Here is a 23,838-nt window from a genome sequence, read left to right as displayed (position 1 = left end):
CATTTCCTGGGAGCTCAGCCATTCTGGCAAGTGCAGAGGACATAGCTTCCTGCCGGATGATAACATAGCTAAGCTCCTTCTGAGAGGGTGATGACCACCAATTGAACTCACCTCTTGAGCTGGCAGGGTGCCTATGGTTTTCCTGCGTGCCCTTCCATACCAACTGCTGTGCAAACTGCTGCACCATGCCCTGACGCGCCATGCGCTGTTTGTGCGCTCTGCAGCGCTCCTGGTTGCTAGTGCTCCCTAGGCTGCTTTTTGTAAGTGTGCCTCGCCTTATTTGTTAGTTATGGTTAGAGACATCACTTGTAAGTACTCCTATATTGCATGGTTTAGTGTTTTAGCTCACTGCTTTGCCTTTACCAGTTTAGGATTTTAGTCTTCAATACCATCCTCCTATCCTTGATATTTACACTGATGTGGACTTCTCTGTTTAGTCCCTTCTTTTTCCTTTCTCCCAAAAATCTTCTATTTTCTCTGCAATTTTACCATGTTGCTCTTTATATATCTGTGTGCCTTCATTTGGGTAAATGAAGTTTTAATTAATTAACATCTGTATATTGAAATGCTGAAGAAGAAAAACATCTAGGAATATGCATTATATTTCTATTCACATGAAGAGAACATACTCCACTTAAAAAGAGCAGATACCTAACATGCAACCTGAACACCCCACAACAGCTTCAGTAACTGAACCTGAACCTGGTCAGAGCATGACATTGCTTTTTTGCGGTGTATGCTAGTTTTCCAACTCTTTATTTTTTTCCTATACTGGTACGTTCCCTATGAGTCATGACCATATGGATAGCCTGTCAAAAACTGTTCATCATTAAATAATAATTTTTAAGTTAATGTATATTCCTTATATTTCTTTGCAGAAAGAGTCATTATATTTATTTATGTGCTGTGCTGATTTAAATAACCGTATGCAAATGTAGTTATGTAATTTGACCTTGTTTATTTTCCTGGGGAAGCATCAGTGTATACTATATCAGCATAACGGACCTGGCCTTTTCTAAGTGTCTTTATAAACTAATAATATAATAAACCATAATCGGGGGGGGGGGGGGGGGGGGGGGGGAGTTGGGGAATGAAGGAGCACTAAAAGAAATATGCCACCATATCTGATGAAAATAAAAATGATTCCAAAGCATAATGATAATTTTTAAATGCAAAACATTTTAGAGAAGTATTGCTTTCTATGTACTTTTTGATTTTCAGAAGTCATGCTACCTGATTTTGCAGAGGATGACTTCCAAGATATACCAGAAATGGAAATTATTAAAAGGAAAATTGACCTTTTCATGCATGACTGGCAAACAGTGGAGTCAGTAATCAAGCAGTCATCTCTAGTTCAGGTTCTTGTTTTAGAGATTGCTGAGCAAACTCCAGAAAGCCTGCTTAATCAAACTGTGCTGGCTATGGAAAGTAAGTAATACTGTTTATGTGATTTACACTTAACCTACCGAGAGGGATTTTGGAGAGCTTGTATGATGAGTATATTTGGGGTGTGGGGTGCGGGGGCGGGGTGGTAGGTTATACTCAGTTCTGTATTACTCACACCAAGTGGGAACAGGACATGCTGTGTTCTGTGATTGAGCTGAAAAGCACACTAACAGCCTTTAAGACAATAGGAAGAGTGGGGAATACATATGTTTGAAAAAAATATATATGGCTATACAAATATATATATAATAGCTCCCTAAACATTCTGACAGTGCATTTCCCCGGTTACTTGCTCTATCTGTCCATGTCAGGATACTGGTTGAGACATGGACAGGTAACAAAGGTTCGCTTATGTACAGCATTCACTGAAGTCAATGATACTTTCAGGGTGTGTCATAATCTAAACTACCCACCTGCACAGACTGTTTCAGGACTGGGTTTTTACAGTATTGGTATTTTTTTGGCAAATTACCTTTCTTCACTTGTGTGCTTAAATCTATAATTTTGAGTACTGGATAAATAATATTAACACTACATTTTTCCTACCATTGCTACAATGCAAGTGTTTCATTAACCAAAATGTGCTAGCTTTATAATCAAGTAAAATTTGACTGATTATTTTCCCCAATGAACAATAGTTAACACACTGTTGCAAACAGTAATGGCACTCTCTGCATGTGTTTGTATAATACTTTGTACTACAAGTTCCTGTTGAAAATACCAATTTACTTCAACAAAAAAACAACCAGTAAGTTTCCATTTTTGGAGGAAGTAATATATTATTCCTGCATCCAGGGAGAATATTTTGTGCTATGAGTAGTAGGAATGCAATATACAGTTGGCATGATTTGCTTTCACATGCGTGCTTACTTTTATGGACAAAAGGATTATATTTTGACATTGTCAAATGAAAAATACTGAATCAGGAAAAAAAAAATTAACCTCTTCAGAACCTTTTAAATACCATGGTTGGGAATTATCTGCTGAAGACTTAGATGAGGAAGCTGAAGATCTGGCTGCTGAAGAGGAAGATGAAGAAGAGAAAAATGAAAATGAAGAAGTAAGCATGCTGGCTTTTTCTATTTATGCTTTTATTTTAATTAATTTATTTTCAGTTTGAACATAAACCCAGAGAAGTCAGATTTTGCACCTGATTTTGTATGATCCAATTTCAGCCTTCTTACAAAATAAAGATCAGCATATGCTTCAAGATTTTCATTGTATAGGAACACAGTGTTCTGGCTGATAGTCGTTTTAGTCCAGCGAGAAGCCTAAATACCCCATGCTAATAGAGAGGATGAATGTACCTAGCTTCGCCAGATGGTAAAGACAGGTTTTATTAAAGAAACAAATGTGAACTTTGATTTCTTTTAATTAACAATGATTCTGTGAGCCATCATATAAACATCAGAAGATGCGGAGTCCTAATGTGCAATCCTCTGTTTCATTTCAGCTATTGATAATTTTCAAACACACATTTTAATGAAATTAAAGCTCTAGCTTCACCTTTCCTTTATTCTCATCCTATATTGGAAGATTCTTATCCCCAGATTTAACAGTACAGGATATCCTTATACTGTAAGGGAGCAGTACTGATGAGATTTTTTAGAAATTGATTTTACTAAATAAGTAATCTGACTTCATAATACCAGCTCTCATTGCCTTTTCTGAAGAGGTCTACTTCTGCACATTTAGAAGCAACAGATTGTGGGTTTCAAGAACACAGCAGAAAAAGATTTTACCATAGATACTTCTAGCCTAATTTTGGTCTTCAACAGCTAAGTATGATATTATAATTTCAAATTTTAAATGATTATTCTTTACTCAGTAATCCTTTCAGTAGAATGGGCAGTTTGTTTTCTAACTCTGAATCTAAAAGATGTGTATTTTCACAGACTTAATATTCAGTTTATAAACTATCTTGAGAACTACCATTCTCATTCAATGCCCAGTTGATGTATTTGACATTACTTAATCTGATCAATTCTGTTTACCTAATCCAAGTGAACTACTTAAGTCTAAGTGAACAAATAGTTTTTGAAAAATTTCATATTTTCAGGATGAAGAAAAAACTAAGGAAAAGAAAAGGCACATGGGAGACACAAAACACTTTTGTCCGGTCAGTCTGAAAGAGAACTTTGTCCTTTACCCAGGACTCTATGAACATGCAGCTAAATATCAAGAAAAGATTTATTACTTTTCAACGTCTGAGTACAGAGATAAATTTTTGAAGAACCCTGAGGAGTATGTGGCTCACAATGAACCAATACAAGTGAGAATCTTCAAAATTGTTTAAGCAGATAATAACAGATTAAAATCACAATTTTCCATTCCCATTTGTAATGGTTTACTATCGCTGATTTTTTCTAGGTAACAATAAAAGTATCAGGCAAGTCCTTGAAACAAACAAAACACATTGCTTCCCTCATGACTTTTTAGGGTACACTTAAATTAACACATTGAGTTAATGATGCAAATAGAAAAGAGAGGAAGAGTGTATAAAGGCTTACAATAATCATAAGATGTGATTAATAAATCACACATATTGGGTTCTTTTTTACTATCTTTAAGTTGTTGGGGTTTTTTTGTAAGTGAAAGAAGAGTAAAAAAAGAAGGGAAGATTTAGAAGAATTGTTTAATGAAGTTTTACTTTTACTTCCTGGTTTAAACTGCCATAGTGGATTTGTTCACTGTTTCTAGAGAGTAGAAAAGCCTGGAAAAATCAAAATCCAAAATAGACTGGTTTTGATGCAATTTTTATAATAATATCAAAAACAGTAGGGGTGGCACTGTAGACTCCAAACTGTTACAAAATGTTCCAATTTTTTCCTATAGGCCCCTCCTTTACGGGTGTGCTTACTTGGGACTCATGGAGCAGGTAAAACTACTTGTGCACGATACATAGCAGACAAATTAGGCATTTTCCATATTCAGTTTGAAGAGTATCTACAGGAATTGATCTTACCCAAAACTAAAGAGAAAGTTGGGCCCCATTTCAATGAAGAACCTGAAGAAGATGACAACAAAATGACAATTCTGACACAGGAACTGGAAGACTTCTCTCAGACCATGACTAAAACTGAGAATGAAAAAAGCAAACAGGTAATAACCTGATCTTCTTTATGTCCATACACAAATTAACCATTTTCAGACCAGAATAGGAATTTCCTATAAAATTCTAGCCTGATAAAAATTACTTATGTTAAATTACTTACTTGATGAAATTTGGAAGTAATAGTGCTTGACAATGTTTTCTTAAAAATGCCACAAACATTCTACAAAACATTTCCAAGAATTACACATAGTTTTTTTTCTAAACAGATTTTTTTTCTAAATAGATAGATGGACATAGATGCTAAATGGGGCACAGGAATACAAACTGAGGAAAAAAATAATGGGAAGGTATAGTTTCTTTCAAATATTTAAAATATGCCAGTTCAGTCAGGTGCACGTGATCCAATTGCACAGGAGTTTAGAAATGTCCCCAGCAGTGCTCTTTTCACTTTCTTGGGGCAAAAGAATAGAATGCCTCAACCAGCCCTTCAGTCTGATCACCCCTTGTCAAAAAATCAGAAATATTTCAGTGTTCCTAACAAAGTAACTAAGCTAATATTTTTTCAATATGGTAGGTTTTGTAACCTGGATTGTAGTGTCTTTGCTTATGGGCAGCAGAGTTTCAAACCAGAAAAACACTCTTGGGCAGCATAAACTGCACCTTGTATTTTAAAAACTGTTGCAAATAGCTTGATATTCATGATCCTGGTGAAATAATTAATGAATGATCATTTTCAGAAGATTACTTCTTTTTCTTAATCAGATTAAATACTGGTTCAAAATTGTTATACATGTACATTCTAAACTCCGTCTTTTACAGGGTGTAATTTCCCTGAACAATATACATTTACATGAATGTTTAATAGGAGAGAGTGATTTCTTTTTTTAGACATCAGTGGACAAGGTTTCAATGCAAATGAATTCTTCTTTAGGCAACAATGGATATGATAAAAGCCTTCATTATGTGGAGAAGTCTCAATACAGGTACAGAGCCTATTAATCTTTCAAAAAATGTATAATACAAAGAAATTGAAAATCTACCTCCTAGACAATACAAATAAGAGTTTATCCAACTCTCAGAGCTTCAGGAAGAAACAAGTTCCTGCGTCACATTCTAAGAGCCATTTTTTTTTGTGCTACTTATGCCTGCTGTGTTCCTTCAAGTTACTAGTCATCAAACACCTTCGAAGACTTCCTACCACCGTATCTAAGGAAACATGCAGGAGAGGAAGCAGCCTACAGAGGAGGCATACAGAAACAACATCCAGGCACAGTGTTAGGAAGATGGCAGGAAGACAAGCACTCAGTGGAAGAGGAAATTAGTGACAGATCTGAGAGGCTGCAAGAAGAATTTCTATAGAACAACAGCAGTAAAAGAAAGACCTTGAAAATATGAGTCTGCTACTGAGTGGAGTAGATGACCTTTTGATGAAAGACGCAGAAGAGGCTGAGATGCTCAGTGCCTTTTTTACCGTGGTCTTTACAAGTACAGTCTAGTCTGTGGCCTGCTAGGTCTCTGCCTAATAGGAAAGAATGGGTGAACAGTGGTACTACTCACAGCAGAATAGGATCAAATTTGGGACCATTTATGTAGTCTGGACATGTACAAGTCAATGGAGTGCATTCACAGGTGCCAAGAAAGCTGCCAAAGGTGGATTCAAGGCCACTCTCTATTGTCTTGAAAAGCAGAGGAGGTGCCTGATCACTGGAAGGTAGCGTTCCTGATTAAATAATACAAGAGCAGGTAATATTGGAATCAAATGCTTCAACACAGAGGGATTACAGATCAAAATCGTGTGTCAGAACAAAAATTTCAGGTTTCATCAGTTAAATCTAAGAGGATGTTTGGGAAGTCAGTTTACAACTTGGTCATCGCAGCCAAAAACATGGCAAGCTTTCCTGGCATTGATGGTTACGGCTGGCTCTCACTCATCTTTATTTTTTTGGCATCAATACATGTCTTACACTAAGACACTTCTGTTAGTATTTTTTCCTCATCATCATGCTGGTAAACAATCTTCTTCTACATTAGTTGTTGGGGTTTTTTTGCACTTCTTGTAAAGTGCTTTATCTGATGGCATGAGCAAAGCACAGCTGATGCAATTTCAGTTCCGTTTAGAAACCCATTCATTGGTCCATGCACATAACTCTAGAGGATAATTTCCAAGGCTGTGGACTCCCTAAGCATTTCTCTGAGCATGACTACCACCAGACTGTCCAACTACCCTGCTCTTCACTGACCCAGTACCTCTCCAAAATAATTTCATTTGATTTCATTTGCTCTTTCACTTTGGCACAAAATGCTAGAATTGTACCTATCAAAGCTTAAGGTAAGGGTCAGCTATAATATTCAAAGCAAAAATACTGAAGGCAAACAAAGCTTACCATGCAATCTGGGAAGTTTAGCAAAAAGATATCATCCTGGTTGGTTTAGGATGCATCAACCAAAGCCTTCACAGCACTGATCATCTGGAGAGAAACCTTGTCCTTCAAACCACTGCTTTATGGGGTGTTGTCTTTTCTGTACCTGGAATATACCTCTCATGTTTCTTTTCTTTTCTCAGATACAAATGCCATTTCAGTAGCTCATCTGCAATGATGATGTCAGTGATAGATTTTCATATGGGTTTTACAGTTTTCTCCCACTTTACACATTTCTTTTAAGATGCCTGTGTTACAGATCTGGCTACCACTTTGCCTTCTTAGGTATCTGTTATGCCATACTAGCATCTCTTAATATATATTCACTGCATCATATATATATATGTTTATATACATGTATTTTCACTGTGACAGGCACTAGAGAAAATATTACTCACACACACACACATACTACATTAGACCTGTGGCTTCCAGCATATTCTCAAGTTCTTTTGGCTACATTATCAGAAAAGATGTCAAGCATAGGAATTCTTACTTAGACACGTCCTTGCAGCAATCAGCTCCCTACCATTATTCTGAGGGTTCCTGAATCACTTTGGATCCTTTTTTAAAAAAGGTATATTCCTTTATTTTCTGACAGGTTATGCTAACAAATTCCTGAGCAATTTGGGTTAATATGACTACTACATGGGGAAAGGACAGCAGAACTTTGTAATGAATTCATGAAAGAGTTTCAGAGGACTTAAATCAATTTGCTGAGAGGGACAGGGGAATACCTAGCTGCATATCAAGTTTTCTCTCCAGGTGACATTGGATACAGCTTAGGTGCATGTTTGATGGCCAATGACATTTAAAAAACACACTCTTTTGGTAGTGTATATCTAGTCTTCTTAGACAAATATAGATGAATTTTGACAAATGAGACCTTTATAAGGTATGGCAGAAAGAGTATTGAACTCTTTGAAGGATACCAGATACATTTCTCTTACGAACTTAGCCATTCAGTTTTCAGTTAAAAAAAAAAAACATCAACTAACTAGAAAATAGTATTTTCTTCTGTGAATATTACCATGAAAAAGTAACATGGTCAGCAGGCCAAGAACAGTGGTATTTTTTGACTTCTAATGTTGTATTTTATCCAGTATACTTGTAAAAACACATATCTTGATACTGCGACTAGTGTAAACTAATACAGAACCACCAATCTATACTCTCTTTTCATTCTTTTTACAGCAGTTTGTGTCAGGAAGCCATTGTATGAGAAGTGCATCCTCAGCCATATCAATATCACAGTGTTACACATTCTGAAAAAAGTTTTTTCACAAGAACTTATCAGCTAAATTTGGTATCTGAATGTTCTGCATTTGACTAGGCATTAATACTACTACTGCTTTGTAGAACAATGCTATCTGTCTGATTTCTGATCATGTGCCCATACCCAGTAACCTTTACATATCTTTCTTTGACATCTTTCTTTGGATTGCATCAAAAGATAAAAGTTGCCTTTAAAAAGTGAAAAACATTCTGATGTAGTGCAGATAGTCTTCAGCACAAGAACATGTATAATTAAGTGGGAAACTTCTTGTAGGCAATTAGGTGAAACTAATTAGGATCATTTCAGTTTCTATTTCTCGGAATTAACTGTACGTATAATTAAATACTTAATGATTGTGCTTGGTTTAAGTTCCATTATAACTCATACAGCAGCAATTGCCCCAACTTTAGGGAATTACCCAACTTCAAGCACATGGAAAATATCCCAAAATGTAGAACGTAGTACAGTGAAATGTGGCAAACGAGATTGTTTCTGCTGGTTTAAATCAAACGAAGACAGTACCTTACTTAGCCAAAAAAACAGTAAATGTGTCAAGTAGATCTTTCTTTCCTAATGTTTTGGGTTTGGATTTTTGGTTGGTTTTTTTTCATTTTTTTGTGGATTTTCTTTATATAAAGGAAGTGGAGTTAACTGATGAGGAAGAGGCAATCAAAGCAAATCTAATGGATAATGAGGCATTGCCTCCTGAAGTCCTTGATAACATTGTTCTTGACTGGTGGAGGAAGGAGCCATTCCGGTAACTGTAATTAGATTCTCTCTTTCTTTAATTAATCTTAGGTAGCAGATGTTCCATTGTGTCCATAATTACAAATAACTATTTCAGAGATTATTTCAATGCTCTTGTACTTCTTATGAATCATGACCTACCTCTCAGTTTTGTTGCTCCATTTTTATTGACATTTTGAGTGTAATAAAATGTCTTATGCGCTCTACACAGGACTGGACAAAAGTACTTAGCCCACTTGAGTTGGAATAAATCTCCTGAATAGCCAGGTAGTTTTTGTGGGCTTATGGGATAGATATGTAAATAAACCTTTTATATTTCCATGTAATTAATAAACAGGAAGAGCTGGAATCCAGCTGTAACTATTGGTTTCCATATATTGTAAATATTGTGTGGAAAGCAAAGACAAAGTATCAATGGTCTCCAAAATGACACAGAATCAGGTTACCTTATTCATTCTTCACAATCTGTACTCCAGTGAGGTAGCCCTGATAGACTTCCTTTCATATCAGAAAGTACATCCATAACACTGTGATAATGTGGATTATTGTTGCATAAATAAATAAGATTGTCGACTTCTAGAAAGCAGACTGGGTTTTTAGGATGTAATTTCAGCAGGGAAAATCCCTTTTTCCCTGTCCTATCTCTTCCATCCATTTCCATCTAGATCATAGCTGCTGGCAGCTTGATCATTAGGGTTCTATTCCTAACAGTATGAGAAATGCCTTAAAAAGAATAAACAACATCCTCAAATAAACTTTTGTCCTGCCAGCCCACAGATAGGGGACAACATTCTTTTAATGGTGTAAAAAGAGGGAGATCAGTTTTAGGAAAAAGAACGCACCAAGACAAAAAATTGCCCTGCCTTACACATCATGGTGTGATACTAGATTATATAAATGCAGTTTCATCAGGGTCTGTATAGCAGATAAGAACCTTCATCATGATCAATATCCTGCCCCAACTTTTTCCTACAGCATCCAGGACCACCTGTTCTTCCATCCACTCCAACTCCTTGTAGATTCTTTCGTTTTCTGCAGTTTCACAATGTATCCTACCAAGGTCTAAAGTAATAAAGAGACATATTAACCTCTTATTAACACAACATTTAGCTTTACAGAACTAGTCATCTGATTGAGATTGTAAGAGCCCCAACAAGCCGTAGAGCTTCCAGACATATCTGACCTGGTTTTAATATCTGCAGGAAGGGAGGTGTAGGTCATGCTGAGTGGCAAAATTGTCTATACTACAAGATATCTATGTGGCAAAATCCTGTACTACAGAAGAAATTGTCAGGCATTTCTGAAAAATACATTTTCAGGCGACAAGCTTTCTGCGCCAGATGTTACCAACATAATGTTTGGGGCACCTTCTATTTTTTTGAGAGCAGTGCCTGAGAAGTACTGTTTTTAGAGTCACACAAGCAATACTGAGAACACAATTCATTCTGGTTCTTTGAAGTTCTTCTTAAGTAATTACTCTCTGGACATTAAAACCTCAGAAGAAATAAATTTGTTAGTATACCAATTAAAATCATATAGTAAAGTATCAGTTTTACATTGTCAAAAGATAATACCTGAAAGTATTCTTATGTTTACTCTTGCAACGTATTTAACAAGGGAGTTTAAAGTGTTATTCAAATTAATTGCATTTTCACTGTGTTGCACTTTAAAGTACATTGTGTAATGATAAATACCTTATTTTCCAATTAGGTCCACAGGTTTTATACTAGACGGTTTCCCTCGTACTTCAGATGAAGCCCAGTATTTGTCAGAACGAGGACTCTGTCCTGATATTGCAGTTCATATTCAAGTAGAAGAAAGTGATGTTTTTGACCGTCTTTTTCCTCCACGTCTGAAAAAATGGAAAGAAAGACAATATAAAAAAATGGAAAATAGAATGAAACTGAAAGACCTGAAAGCAAAAATAAGGGTAAGTTTTCAGTCCTTTCTTCTTTTTTTGTAATTTCAGCGGCACAGGTATGAACACAGATTCTAAAACTCCCAAAGCAGTGAAGAGCTCACAGAGAAACAGATAGGGGAGCCACAAGACGCAGCTCCACACATTCACAGCATTCCTAGATTTACTATAGGAACTACAAAGAATTTAGGACTCCATTCCTCTGTGCAACTAATTCGTGCAGCCCAAGAAAAGCAGCTGATGATGCCAGACATCTGGGAAGTCCTGAACAACTAGATGGAGATAGTGAATACGGCCATAAAAAATCAAATACCCAGCTCACACACTGTACTGTTGTTGCATCCCAGATTCCCTGAGCATGTGCTGTTGAGCTGATCTGTATCTTCCATAGGCTGACTTCACAGGTACTGTATATGGTGTATGTGTCTGTGTTTCCAGCTATGATACCCTGCACAGAAATATAATAGCACTAAGCTACATTCTCAGTGCTGTTACACCTGCAGAGTCTCTCATTTGAACAAAGCTGTGACTACTACTGAAAAAGTTTCAAGCTACTTGAAGTAACCTAAAACCTCTGTGCAGATGTTTACAATCAGTACGTGCAATATATTCAGGGTTCCTAACTTTCTATAAAAGCAAGATAAAGTACTTCATATGTACTATCAGAAAAGGTCTGAGCATAAGGTACTACAGAGCAGCTGACTCAAAGGACATTAGTACAACGGAATCTGGGACAGGGCTCATATAATACCAATAAGTTTTCTGAACAGCTTGTGCCAGAGGTTGGCTCTGAGAATGCACATAATCTATGAGAGTTAAAATATTTTTCTATTTAATCTTTCCTGATGCAAGTTGTAAATCTTGTTGGAAAAGGTGCATTTTAGTGAGCAGCCTACATTGCTGTACTAAGCTCACCATGTAAGGAATCACTGATAATTCAAGTGGCAAATATCTGTGCTACAGATTCTAGGGTCCAAACTTGTAATGAACAGTGTAGGCATCAATATGGCTCCTGATGACAAAGGAAAAGAGCAGGTTCTTATTTAAAACACATACACAAAACAGTGATACAAACTGGTAAAGGCATTAAGAAGTAATGAAAGATCAGAATCAGGATTTCCTGTGTAACAGTAATTTGATACTTTTGCTCCTGCATATTGCAGTGTAGTTTTTAGTTACACATGGAGTACTCTTCCATAGCATCCAGTAGGTGAGCAAGTTGGATGGTGCTGTGCCAATGCAGCATTGCTGAGTGTACTGTTAACCCTTCCTTTGTTCCTAAAGCTGGAGGGCATACAGAGAGTCCAGGCAGAGCAGACAGACCAGTTGAATGCTACCCTAGAGCTTCCTTCTCCACTGTAAGAAGCTGGCAACAAGACACTGAGAGCAATGAGTACAGCTGCAGTGCCTTGTCGTTCAGGAACACCAGAGTTTAGTCAAAAGAGTAGAGCAAATTACTCTTTGCAGAGTTTCTTGCTGCTCTGCTTAGAATGCTCAGGTATCCAGACCACTTCACTTGGAGTTAACATGGATTTCTGAAATTACACTATTGCCTGCATGTTGACATACTTAGTTTTCCTGATCTCAGTCCAGGCAACAGCATCACAGTGTGCAAGAACAGCAGTAACAGGTTGAATTCCCATCAATCCCACTGGCCTTAAGTATATTACTTCAGAGCTAGGATTTAACCATCAAGTGTTCGACATGTATCCGCTAAGTATGTATGGGGGACTACATTTCAAATGCTTGTAACACGGTAAAAATTGTGCAGTTCTAAACAGCCATAGGGAACAGCACACATTTAATAGTATGTTCAGTCACCCCTTTGCCTAATGGCATAAACCACCTATAAGCTTAGAAACTCTGTAGTTTACCAATAACAATATTATATTTTCAGTGTGATCAGAATCACAGTCTTACACACACCTCTCCCCCACCCCAGCCTCAGCAGTTGACAAATTGGTTTTACTAAAATTTAGTTACATGTTCACCTATACAGAGGTACATCTGGTCTGCAAAATATCAAGCTGCCAAGATAGTATTTTTAACATTAGAAGCAACATGAAACAGAGTTTCAAGGTGGAAAGAACAACATTAATTCTAAATCACATTACCAATTCTCAAGGAAAAGCTTTTATTAGCAAATATCATTGTCATCTTACATCTTTTTTTCACTAACAGGATAAGAGGATTGCTAGAAGAAGGGAAGAACTTTTAGCAGAACAAAACCAAAAGAAACAGAAGGTAAGAAAACAAGCCAGTGAGAAAGATTTTAAAGAGAAGTGTTTGCAGTCATATCTTAGAAATTTCTAGAGCTTTTAGTTGCAGAGTTTTCAGGGCAATGTAGAATAGTAAAAATGTGATAGACAATCAGAAACTTTATTTTCAAAAATAATTTGACATGATATTTAAATTGGTTTAGAAACTATTGATTCATGAACAATAAAACCAATTTTTAAAGAATTCTCAATATGTTCTTCAATTCAGCAAAATACTTACAAATGTGTTTAATGTATCTAATTTGTAAGCATAAGAGTAGCCCCACTAATTGCAATTAGGCATGTGTTTCAAGTACTCTGTCGAATCCATGGTTAATCCAGAATAGGACTGTACCAGGATTTCTGCCCAAACTCAATTACACAGTATATTTATAAATGCACTAATGTACTACTTGACTGCTCATGAAATTCTGTCAACAACACTTTCAGCTAACATGCTTGTTTATAACAAAGTCATGCCAAACTACAATACCATGTATGAAAAAAATACTCCTCTTATCAAAACTGCCATGTAGCGCTTTGGTTTTTAAGCAGTCTTGGAACTGGTACAATGCTTCACTGCTTCACTGTATGCACTACACAATACCTCTGTATCTTCTTCTGAAATACAATTCTAAAATGTACTAGATTTTTGCTTACGATAAAGGATACCCTTTATCGTAATGAGGTTTTGTTGAATTAATGATTTTTCCAATCAAAAAAGAGACAAGAAGACCATATGTTCCTTCAAAACATCTGTATCATAGACATGAAAATACAAAATAATTTACCTTTATAGGCTTTAGCAAATAAAGAGCATTCTGAGGAGGCAGATGAGAATGAAAATGAAGATGTTGAAGCTATACTTACAGAAGAGTTTTTAGAAGAAGAAGAAGAAGAAGAGCCTGAAGAAGAACAGGAGATTGATGCTGTTGACCGCATACAAAATGAAATTACAGAGAAGTTTGATTCAGAAATAGATGGTTTACAAGGAGTACAGGTACCTACTCCACTGCTTATTTTGTTAAATTATATGATCACATGATGCAAGAAGAGTTTTCAGTTTTGTCAAATTTAAAAGTTACAGTGCTCAAACAGCTGTGCTGCTGTACTCATGATGTAAGTACGTAAGCAAGATGAATACTGTAGTGAGAAGGTAAATACTTTTAAAAATATATAATTCATAAGACTAATATTGTGAGGAAAAAACAAAGGAAAATTTTGGGTAGACCTACCCAGTCTTGGGGTCCTCACTTCCTTTTTGATAGGTCAGTTGATGCAGGCAACCAAACTAGAGAGTCATAAATATATAAACAGTATTTTGAAATAATTTTTAAGGCAGAGTTCTTATTAGACATCTCTGATTTTTTAAAAATACAGTTCTTAGTAAAATAATTTTATTGAAAACAGCACAACTACCTATGTTGAGGTAACCTCACCTAACTTTAGGTATCTGCAACCTTAATGCTCACATATGAAGGCAGTAAGTAGATTGGTGCCATTTGTTTACTATATAATAAGTATCTTACTTCAGGAGGAAATTTACCATATTTTAGAAGAAACTCTACCCAATGACCAGAGAGAAAGTTTACAGAATAGATCAGCCAACACATGGATGTAAGATCTGCAAAATGAATCCAACCTTTACCAACACCATAAGTGTGACTGACTCAGGGTTCACTTTATTTTAATAGTTGATGGATTAAATTTCAGACGAATCAAGAATAAACTCCTAACATTCTTTGTGCTACAAGGAACCATAAGCTGTGTGGAAAATATTAATGTTTTGTGCTCAGAGATCCACCCTTCCATTAATTTTGGAAGAAGGTGAATTGAAAGTACATTCAACTTCCAAAAGTGACTGTAAAATCATGATTTTATTGAACTATTAATTGCATGTAATCATGTATCCCAATGATAATCACAAAAATAATTTTAGGGGTTCTGAATGCAGCTTGTAGCTAATTTCGCCTTTCTGAATATAAACTGAATTTGTGAAATAGAACTGGAAAGAATTTAGGGTAAGGCCCAGGACACACCATGAACAAGAAACCCCAGTAGCAGCCTTAGCTCTTTACATAAACAATACAATGTTTCAAGTTAAAGCCAGTGGAATACTATGCATAGTTCTTGGAGCATTTTACTCTCTGTCGTTTGGGAGCTTATCTTTTGTTGCGTGAGTAGACTGATGAAAAATTTGATCAGAAAAGGTACGGGCAATTAAGAGAGCTGACTACTGTTTTAGAATTTTGTTATTATATTGAGTTCTGCTTATGACAGTAAGTGGAAAGATACGAGACTGTGGATCTATATAGATATTATATAGAAATTGAGGAATTGTACAGAAGTAGTATCATATAATAGAATTACATATTGGGACTAGATACTACTGATGTCCCCTAGTTACAGCTTACTCAGTATTTTTCCCTTTATTTTTTTAATTCCAAAAACATTTATGCCTTAATCAACTTACTATTTCTGATTCATTATTCAAGACTTTTCTTTACTGTTCTCTGATTCTTTAATTGTTGGTTCTCATTGACATTGTAGAATGTTGGTCTTTTATTGAAAAATAAATTATGACATTAAAACACATTAGCACTTGTAAAAGTGTTAAGTTTCTAGAAAAAAAATCTGTAGAAAATGGGTTGGTTTTATATTTTCGTTGAATAAGCTGGAGAGCAATAAATCACCAGAGAAGAACACTATTTTCATAAAGTAGCTAAATAAGCCATCCTGAATTGCTTGGAGTAGGGAAAGAATGATATATGGGTGTTTTTTTTAAAAAAGATACAAAGATACTTCTCAAGCTTGATTGTCAGATTGTCTTTTTTTTTTTTTTTTTTTCCTTAATAGTGTGATACTTAATGTAGGCTGGGTAATTTAAACTTCAATGGGCAGGAAGACCAATTCTCATCTCAAATCAAATTTTTCTGATTTACGGTGACTGAGAACATGCTCAAGAAGTCCTTGATAGTTCACAGAAAATCTTGCTGTCAGTCATTATTAAAAATGTGTTTGTGTTTATGGTTCTAATGTTTCATTATGTTTTCATTAACCAGGAAGAATTTGAAAAATTGTTAATACCACAAATCAAGATCAATGGAGGACGGAAGCCTCACATTGTACGCTACCAAATATATAGCAAGCTGAATTCTTTACTGGAAAATCGTGGAAGCCTTTTTGAGAAATGTTACCCAATAAGTTTGCCACTTGCAAATAAGATGCTAGCTTTCTCATATAAATTTCTGAGTTCTTTTGGCCAGTGGGATCCAATCAAGGTAATGTTCTTAGATAGCTAAAGAATATTTTCAAGAAGTAATACTTTTTAAAAATGTATTTCATATTAAAAAAATTATCAGACAGTAGAAACTAATACCAGAAATATTTAATGAAAACTACATTTCTGAATTAAAATTACACCATTGAATACACACAAAATACAGCAAGCGTTGATAATAAAATGTGTTTTTTCAGTGTCTTTTCAGTGTTGCAGCTAAATTGAGGCTGAGAGGCATTCAGTAACATCTGTTACATTAGCATTGGCAACACAATTAAAGGTGACACTGAATCATAAAGAAATGCTTAATTTCTAATGATAAACAAAACACAGGACAATGGAGAAGATCTTAAAGCCTTCCAGAAGCAATGAAAAAAACCTAAAAGGATTTGGTGTTTGAACTTGTAAGAAGCCACACAGGTGGCCACCAGCCCTAGCAGTGGCAGAAAAGTAAACCAACAAATTTTAAATGCATGTAATACATCAGCAATAATTCTTTATTGTCAAAATTTACAAATTTTGAAGAGTAACAAAACTAATTCCATAGTACTTTACTAAAGATCTTGGTAGTTGAGGTCAGAAAGTATTCATGTCTATCCCCAAAAGTGTGCTGATAAAGTTTTATAGTGGCAAGTGAAACATTAGTGGGTAATTTTTTTGGTTTTAATGCTAGAAATAAAAGCAAGTTGGATTGTGAGTAAATCAGAAATAAAAAAGGAGAATTGATTAAAAAAACCCCAGTGAACAAGATACAGAAAGGAGGAAGTTCCTGAAAGAAACGTACTTCGGCCTTCATTTCACTATGCTAATTAATCAAGTAATTTTATTCCCTTTTGTATAGTCATCATGTTGGATCTTCACCTGTTCCAGATGACATTTACCTTTCTTTAACCTTGGCAATCAGCATTGTATACAGATCAACTCTTACTATGGATTTAGATAATCAAAATACTTAAAATGTTTTAGGATCAGAATTGCCTTTTTTCATGGCTGCATCAAATTGGCAGCTAATAATCTAGGGGCATATTAATAGAAGTAGATACTTCTTCTCTTCTGTCATTTCCAATAATTGAATCCCAGCTTTTATGTTGAATTCTTATTACTCCCTCCATGCTAGACCTTGCACTTTGTTCTACTAGATTTCACTACATTTTTGTCTTCTCATTTCTCCAGTTCATTCATTTATGCTGTATTTTACTAACCAAGAAGTACAGTTCAGTTAGAAGAAAGAAGTCATAGAAAGCTATTATATAAAATCAGAGTGGTGTGCTGATAGTGGAAATGTACATGCTGACAGTAATGAAAGGGAAATAGATCATTTTGAGAGTATTTTAGGATATAATGGAAATGATGACATTGATTAAGGACCAGAGGGTTTTTTTAATAGAAAGGCAGATAGAGTATATGACAATTACTTTTAGATTAAATTTGGGGGTGAGGAAAGTAGTTATGCAACTGATTAGATAAGCAGAGAATAAAAAGGATGAGCTGAGGGAGGAATGGGAGCAGATATACAGTAGAACAGACTCCTGACATCTTATAAATTGAGGGCAAGCACCCTGCAATGACTCGATGCAGGAACAGGAACCTAAGAATCAGGGAATGGTCTGGCAGGTAATGCCATGCAGTTAAACAGTCCCATCTCTTACTGTAACAACCAAATCAACAAATCCATGTATTTACTGACTCCTTCAAAGAATACTAATAGACTTGTGAGGTGTGATTTCCCTCTACAAGAAGCTGAGTGTTGGCTCTTCCCTGTTATTTCTTATGTATGCTTGTAACTAGTTTTTTCCTTAGTATCTTTCAATTTGCTCGATACAGGGTCATATTTACTGGACTATGTTTGCCAGGATCCATCCTGGAGGTCTTAAAAAAATAGTCACTTTCTGCACCTTCCTCTTTTGTGGAAGAAAGGCGAACGTAAGCAATAGGTTACACGTTAGTCAGTCAAAATTTCATTTCTGAGTCCCTCTAAAACTGCAAGGTGAATGTCATCTGGTCTGGGCAAATTTTCTACAGATGTCAACAGTTTGCTCTAAAACATCTTTTATTGATGCTTTAAGGCAGTTCCTCCAAGAAGGGCTGCAACAGGGACGTAACTACGTTCTTCCATAGTGAACAGTAGTGCAAGGAATTCATTTAGCATTTCTGCAATGGCCATTTCTGCCATTAGTGCTCCTCTTACATCTCAATGACCCATCAACGCTACAGATTTTCTAGTGGGCTGTGTTGTGTTTGACAAGATTTCACCAGCAGTGTATGTAGTCTACCAAAAGCTTTTTTGGCTTGCCTTGTTGTGGTTTTACACTTCACCTTAAGTAAGTATTGATATTCTTTTCTGTTTTCTTCATTTGTACTTGTATTCTTAGTATTCTCAGTGTATTTTCTCCTGTCAAGCAGCTAAATGGTTTTAATTCACAGGGGAATAAAATGATTTTCTTTATTCCTTGAAAATAATAATAAAAAAAAATTTACACCTGACTACACTGACTTGATGGACAGAAAGTGTTATGGTACCACCTACTGGAAATAGTGAATATTCTCTCCATCTTCAATTTTACTTTGTCTTTTTGTATAAGAATTGCCTGTGTATGCAAGTTCCTCACACTAGATGAACTATTATGTCCATATGCATGAATTTGAGAATGCTTTGATGTTTTATTTTAATATAGTTGGTACTCCTCTACCTGCCTATAAAGTCACTTCTGTAGGATGAATGGAGAGGAGGCTTTGTCAAACCTAATCAGCTGCTTCTCATTTTGTATATGCTACAGCTCAGGGAAGGAGATGTAATCAAAGCACAACAAAACCATGAAAACACAGTCTTTCCTGTAATCCATCGGCAATATATTTATTTCTTTTCAAGTAAAGAAAATAAAGAAACATTTATGAAGAATCCCATAAAATATATTCGTCAGCCAAAACCTAAACCAGCTGTGCCAATTAAGATTGCAATTGTGGGACCTCCAAAATCTGGAAAGACTACAGGTAGGAGCCAGTATTATCTATAAAGCAAAACCTTATCTAATGACTGAAGCTGTATCTATCATTACTGCTAGTAAAAAATCATAAACCATTAATATCATTGGTCTTCCTGCTTTTCTTGCTGGGTATAGATTCTTTTAGTTACATTCTCTAGGGTCTCATCTGACAGTCAGATACTTACATGCTGCCCATCTGAATTTTACCCCAGCTTCTTAAGAAGTTAGTGACCTGGACTGGCACTTAGAAAATCCAGACTTACATTGTTTATACCCCTTGTATTTATTTCTGATTATTTTCTAATTGTTTCTTATTTGTTTCATTCAATATATTCTAATGTAAAATGAAGAAATAAATATTCCTATGATCAAGGACCAGAACCCAAAACTCCACATTCCCCAGTCTGTTTCCAATCTTCTAGATTAAAAAAGAACAGTATTTCCATCTTTCTTCCCTCTCCATCTTCATCTGTGACTCTTTCAATCCACAGGCCTCTGCCTTTAACTGGAGGAGGAGAAAATTCAGCTAACACCATAGCTTAATTATTAGAATAGGGTGTTAGAAAAAGAAGAGACAAGTGAAAATCATCTCACATTAAGGAGGAAATTTTAACCCTGTTTTCCATTTCCTGAATAAATAAATGATTTAACCGCTAGGCTGTTCTATAAAAGGGGCAGCAGTGGAAGCATATTTTCTAAGATATTTTATAATGACATGGACTATTGCTGCTGAGGTTTGTGCTGAACTGAACGTTGTTAGTGCACGGGGCATGCTCTGCACATCTGCCAAGCTCTGGGTCCCTTAGGGGCCTAAGCAGGGTTAGGTACCCACTTACCAAGATTACGCAATGGAAATGATCCAGGGAATAAGCTGACCCGTTAGTTTTTAAGACTGAGGAGATAAGCAGATACTTGAACAGACTGCTAGTTTGTGATGTTGCTTATGTAAAAGTTGAAATCAACATGTTTTGCAGTTGCCAAGAAATTTGCTAGTGTATATGGGTTACTGCGCCTGAGTATGGGAGATGCCATACGGCTTGTGTTAAACAACCAGCCAGAGAGCGAGCTGGCACTAATGTTAAAGTGGCATCTTCACAAAGGACTGACCGTACCTGATGAACTGGCCATCCAGGCTCTAGATGTGGCTCTGATGAATCACGTATGCAATACCACTGGGTAAGAGTCTTGTTTGGGTTTTGGAGGTTTTTTTCAAGATATGCCAGTCCCTCATAGGCAGTGATTCCCATGTTATTACTGTAAAACAATTTCTTATAAACACCTCAGCTGTTTATGTATTAACAAAATAATCCATACAAAATGAGGTTCTTCACATTACTCTGGGAAACCAGGCTAAAGCATAATTTTCTGTAATTTTCAAGTAGCTATATTGCAGTAAATTCCAGTAGTATGCTTTATGAAAGTTACCTTTTTTCAGTCAATAAGCCAATATTTTCTATTATCCTTTAAGAACTACCATTTTACCTTTTTTCAGTCAATAAGCCAATATTTTCTATTATCCTTTAAGAACTACCATTTTATTTCTCTTATACCAACTCCAATACCAACTTGGACACATCTGATTCTCTTTGGTCATGCAGACTGGTTCAGTACACAAGGTTTTTTCTGGCTTTGTTAGCAACTAAGTTTTTAAGGAGGAACTGAAACCGGTGAGTCCTTCCACCTCATTCATATGTGATCCTGATTTCCTAGGCTCTTTCTCCACCACTGAAACACCTTCCAAACTGGGCAGACTTAAAAAGTTTCATGATCATGATTTCATGACTTTCAACTCCTCTCCCCAAAAAGGAGAATTGTCACAGGAAAAGGCAATTGTGGAGTAATCTTTGAAACTTATTTGAGCTTGAGATCATAATTATTTCAATTTTTCTTTCATATTAAATATTGGATTATTGTTTCAGTATATTTTCCCCCAGTACTGCCTAACATGTGCAAAGCATTTCTTCTTCAATACAACTTAAAAACTCTTCAAGTACTGTAAATCATTTTACTTTTCACTTTGAAAACTACTCCTCCCAATCCATGTGGAGATATACCTTAGTTAAAATTATGTTTCTGAATGATTGATGTGTCAGAATTTTGAAGTCCACTGTTTTTATAAGTCAGAGCCATCCATTTACATTCCTATACTTTTTGCCCTTTGTGTATTTCCTTTAATCTTTTCTATTTCTTATTATGTCTACTTGATCTTTTCTTTTTTAATTTGATTGTAAATTCTTAGGACTGAAGACTGCACCTATCAAGTCAGGGCAGAGATACTTCATGGCATGGGTGTAGACTTTTGCCTCTATTGAGAATGTACTAGGAATATACATAGTCTTAATGGTTAATTAGAAACTGACTTCTTAAGAAAACTGTGTTTCTGTTTGCATGCAGAGTTGTAATTGATGGATATCCAGTAACAAGAAAACAAGTAAACCTCTTGGAATCAGCTAGGATAATTCCAGTGAAAATCTTTGAATTAGGAATGGATGCAAAGGAAGTGTCCAGAAGAGCACTGCTGGATAAGGAAAGCATGAATAGGTAGTGATGCTCCCTGGTAGCAATAATTTTACCCACATGGTATTGTCATTTCTCTGTTTATGTGCCTCAGTGCTATACCCACAGAGGCTGCATCTAAGCTAATGCATAACCCAGCTGTCTCCAAACTCTGAACTCTGAAACACACATGAAAAGACATGGGCACCCGTCCCTCTACATTCTAATGCTTTGATTTCCATAGACCAGAAATGGAGGCATAAGGAATTTGTGGCCAGATCCCCTGTGATTGCATGATTGAGGTCACAGGTGTGCAATGCTGTGCACCCACTGCTTAGTTAAATTTGTTTTAATTAAACTGTACATCAGAAACGTTACTAGTTCACTCTGCTGCTGAAGTTTAATATTCACCAATTGAATTATTATCATCATAAGGGAAATTGCTATTTCATCTAATAAGCTCTCTTTTAAGTCTTAATTGGAGTCCTTTTTAAAAGATGGAAATAATGTAAATAACACATACAATTCATGAGTTACTCATCTAAAACTTTCACTTCAGCTTGCTCCCTTCTTTGTTTTTCTAAGGAGATAAATATTAAAGAGCTGTTGGTTGTTCTTGAGAAAGAGCAGTAAGTAGTTTATAAACAGAGAATTAAAAAGAACAGAACATTCATGTTAAAATTAAATTCTATAAGAACCTGGTTCTCATTAAAGGAAGTGTTTCTAAGAAGTTCAAGACAGGTTAGAGCACTATTGCATGACTCTTCATTTTGTCTTTCTTTTTATCACATAATCAGTACAATGTTTAATTGTTTTCTGAAAGCCTAAAGACAATTTGCATTGCAAAAAAATTAAATTAATTCTGTCTTTTAAAAAGTATTTACTTTAAACTTTTAATTTTAAATACCAAACTAATTACATTTCATAGGCTTAAATACAAATAAAATGTGCAATATCAGGTATTTCTGAAAGGTACAACTTACAGAGAAATTAATCCAATTAAAACAGAAGTTTATTGGTTTGGGCATCATTTAAATTAAGAACCAGAACAATAAATTCTTCTATGTTCTAGTCAAAATATCTCTTCTGGTCTTGCATAATATTTTTAGAGGTTAGATGGATTACTTTCATTTATTTATATGTAAACATGACAGACAGTTTTCAAAATATATCCAAGGATTATGGCTACTTCTGGATTTCAAACAAGGGCACAGTTCAAAATTAAGCCTGTTTTTTAATAAACCACTGAATTCCATTTAAAAAGTCTCCTAGCATTTTGTCTCGGGTACCATTTAATGGTGTATTGGTAGTGTGTGTCAGTTAATATGTGCTGATACATTCCAAATCCTTAACAAAATTATTGAGTCCTACTTGGGACATAAATAGCAGAAGTTTTGTTCTTTGTTTCTGAACATAACTGTCTGATAAGAAGCATGCTGCTTTTCATATGTACCTGGTAATATTCTTAGTTCGAAATCTGTATTTCTCAAATATGTTCTACAGTGTCAAATAAGCAGAATTTTGTAAAAAGGACTTAAAAGTGAACTCTAGAATTTAGGCCTGAAATGCAATGAAATATCTGATCTCCAGACTTAAATCAGTGTTATTTTCATTATCTTCAGGCCTCCCTACCCTGAACACGACAGCTCACAGATTCTAGCGATTAAAAATTCCTGCTATGAACAGCACATAGATGCAATTAGGACTTATTATAAGAAGGAGCATCAGAACTGGTGTGTGATTGATGCCTTTCAAAGCAAGTGGTGGATCTGGAACAAAGTACTGCAGGAAGTGCAAGTGGTTGTTAAAGAAATTCAGATATACCTGGAAAGAATAAGAGAAGGTAAAAGAACAAAAAAGTTTCTCAGAATAATACTTGTTTCTTTAAGAAGCTGCAATGTAATGAGTGCATTTCAAGTGCAACTTGCTTTGGATGAAGCTAACTTTTGGGCACATAC

At 35.6% G+C, this 23,838-nt stretch overlaps 1 protein-coding gene across 1 annotated transcript in view; it reads left to right on the top strand.

Moving 5' to 3' along the window:
- Positions 1-23,838, top strand: part of AK9 (adenylate kinase 9) — a 76,647-nt gene that overhangs the window by 45,962 nt on the left and 6,847 nt on the right. The window contains exons 17-30 of the mRNA XM_055811190.1: positions 1,222-1,428; positions 2,397-2,506; positions 3,506-3,718; positions 4,282-4,548; positions 7,166-7,171; positions 8,836-8,954; positions 10,655-10,874; positions 13,044-13,122; positions 13,936-14,120; positions 16,183-16,401; positions 19,178-19,391; positions 20,359-20,560; positions 21,779-21,925; positions 23,503-23,723. Of these exons, the coding sequence (XP_055667165.1) occupies positions 1,222-1,428; positions 2,397-2,506; positions 3,506-3,718; positions 4,282-4,548; positions 7,166-7,171; positions 8,836-8,954; positions 10,655-10,874; positions 13,044-13,122; positions 13,936-14,120; positions 16,183-16,401; positions 19,178-19,391; positions 20,359-20,560; positions 21,779-21,925; positions 23,503-23,723 (2,409 nt within the window). The remainder of the gene's footprint in view (positions 1-1,221; positions 1,429-2,396; positions 2,507-3,505; positions 3,719-4,281; positions 4,549-7,165; positions 7,172-8,835; positions 8,955-10,654; positions 10,875-13,043; positions 13,123-13,935; positions 14,121-16,182; positions 16,402-19,177; positions 19,392-20,358; positions 20,561-21,778; positions 21,926-23,502; positions 23,724-23,838) is intronic.

This window comes from Falco peregrinus, chromosome 7 (genome assembly GCF_023634155.1).
Source record: "Falco peregrinus isolate bFalPer1 chromosome 7, bFalPer1.pri, whole genome shotgun sequence".
In the NCBI taxonomy this organism is placed as follows: domain Eukaryota; kingdom Metazoa; phylum Chordata; class Aves; order Falconiformes; family Falconidae; genus Falco; species Falco peregrinus.
Note: the sequence above shows the minus strand (reverse complement) of the source record. Positions and strands in the feature narration are given on the sequence as shown.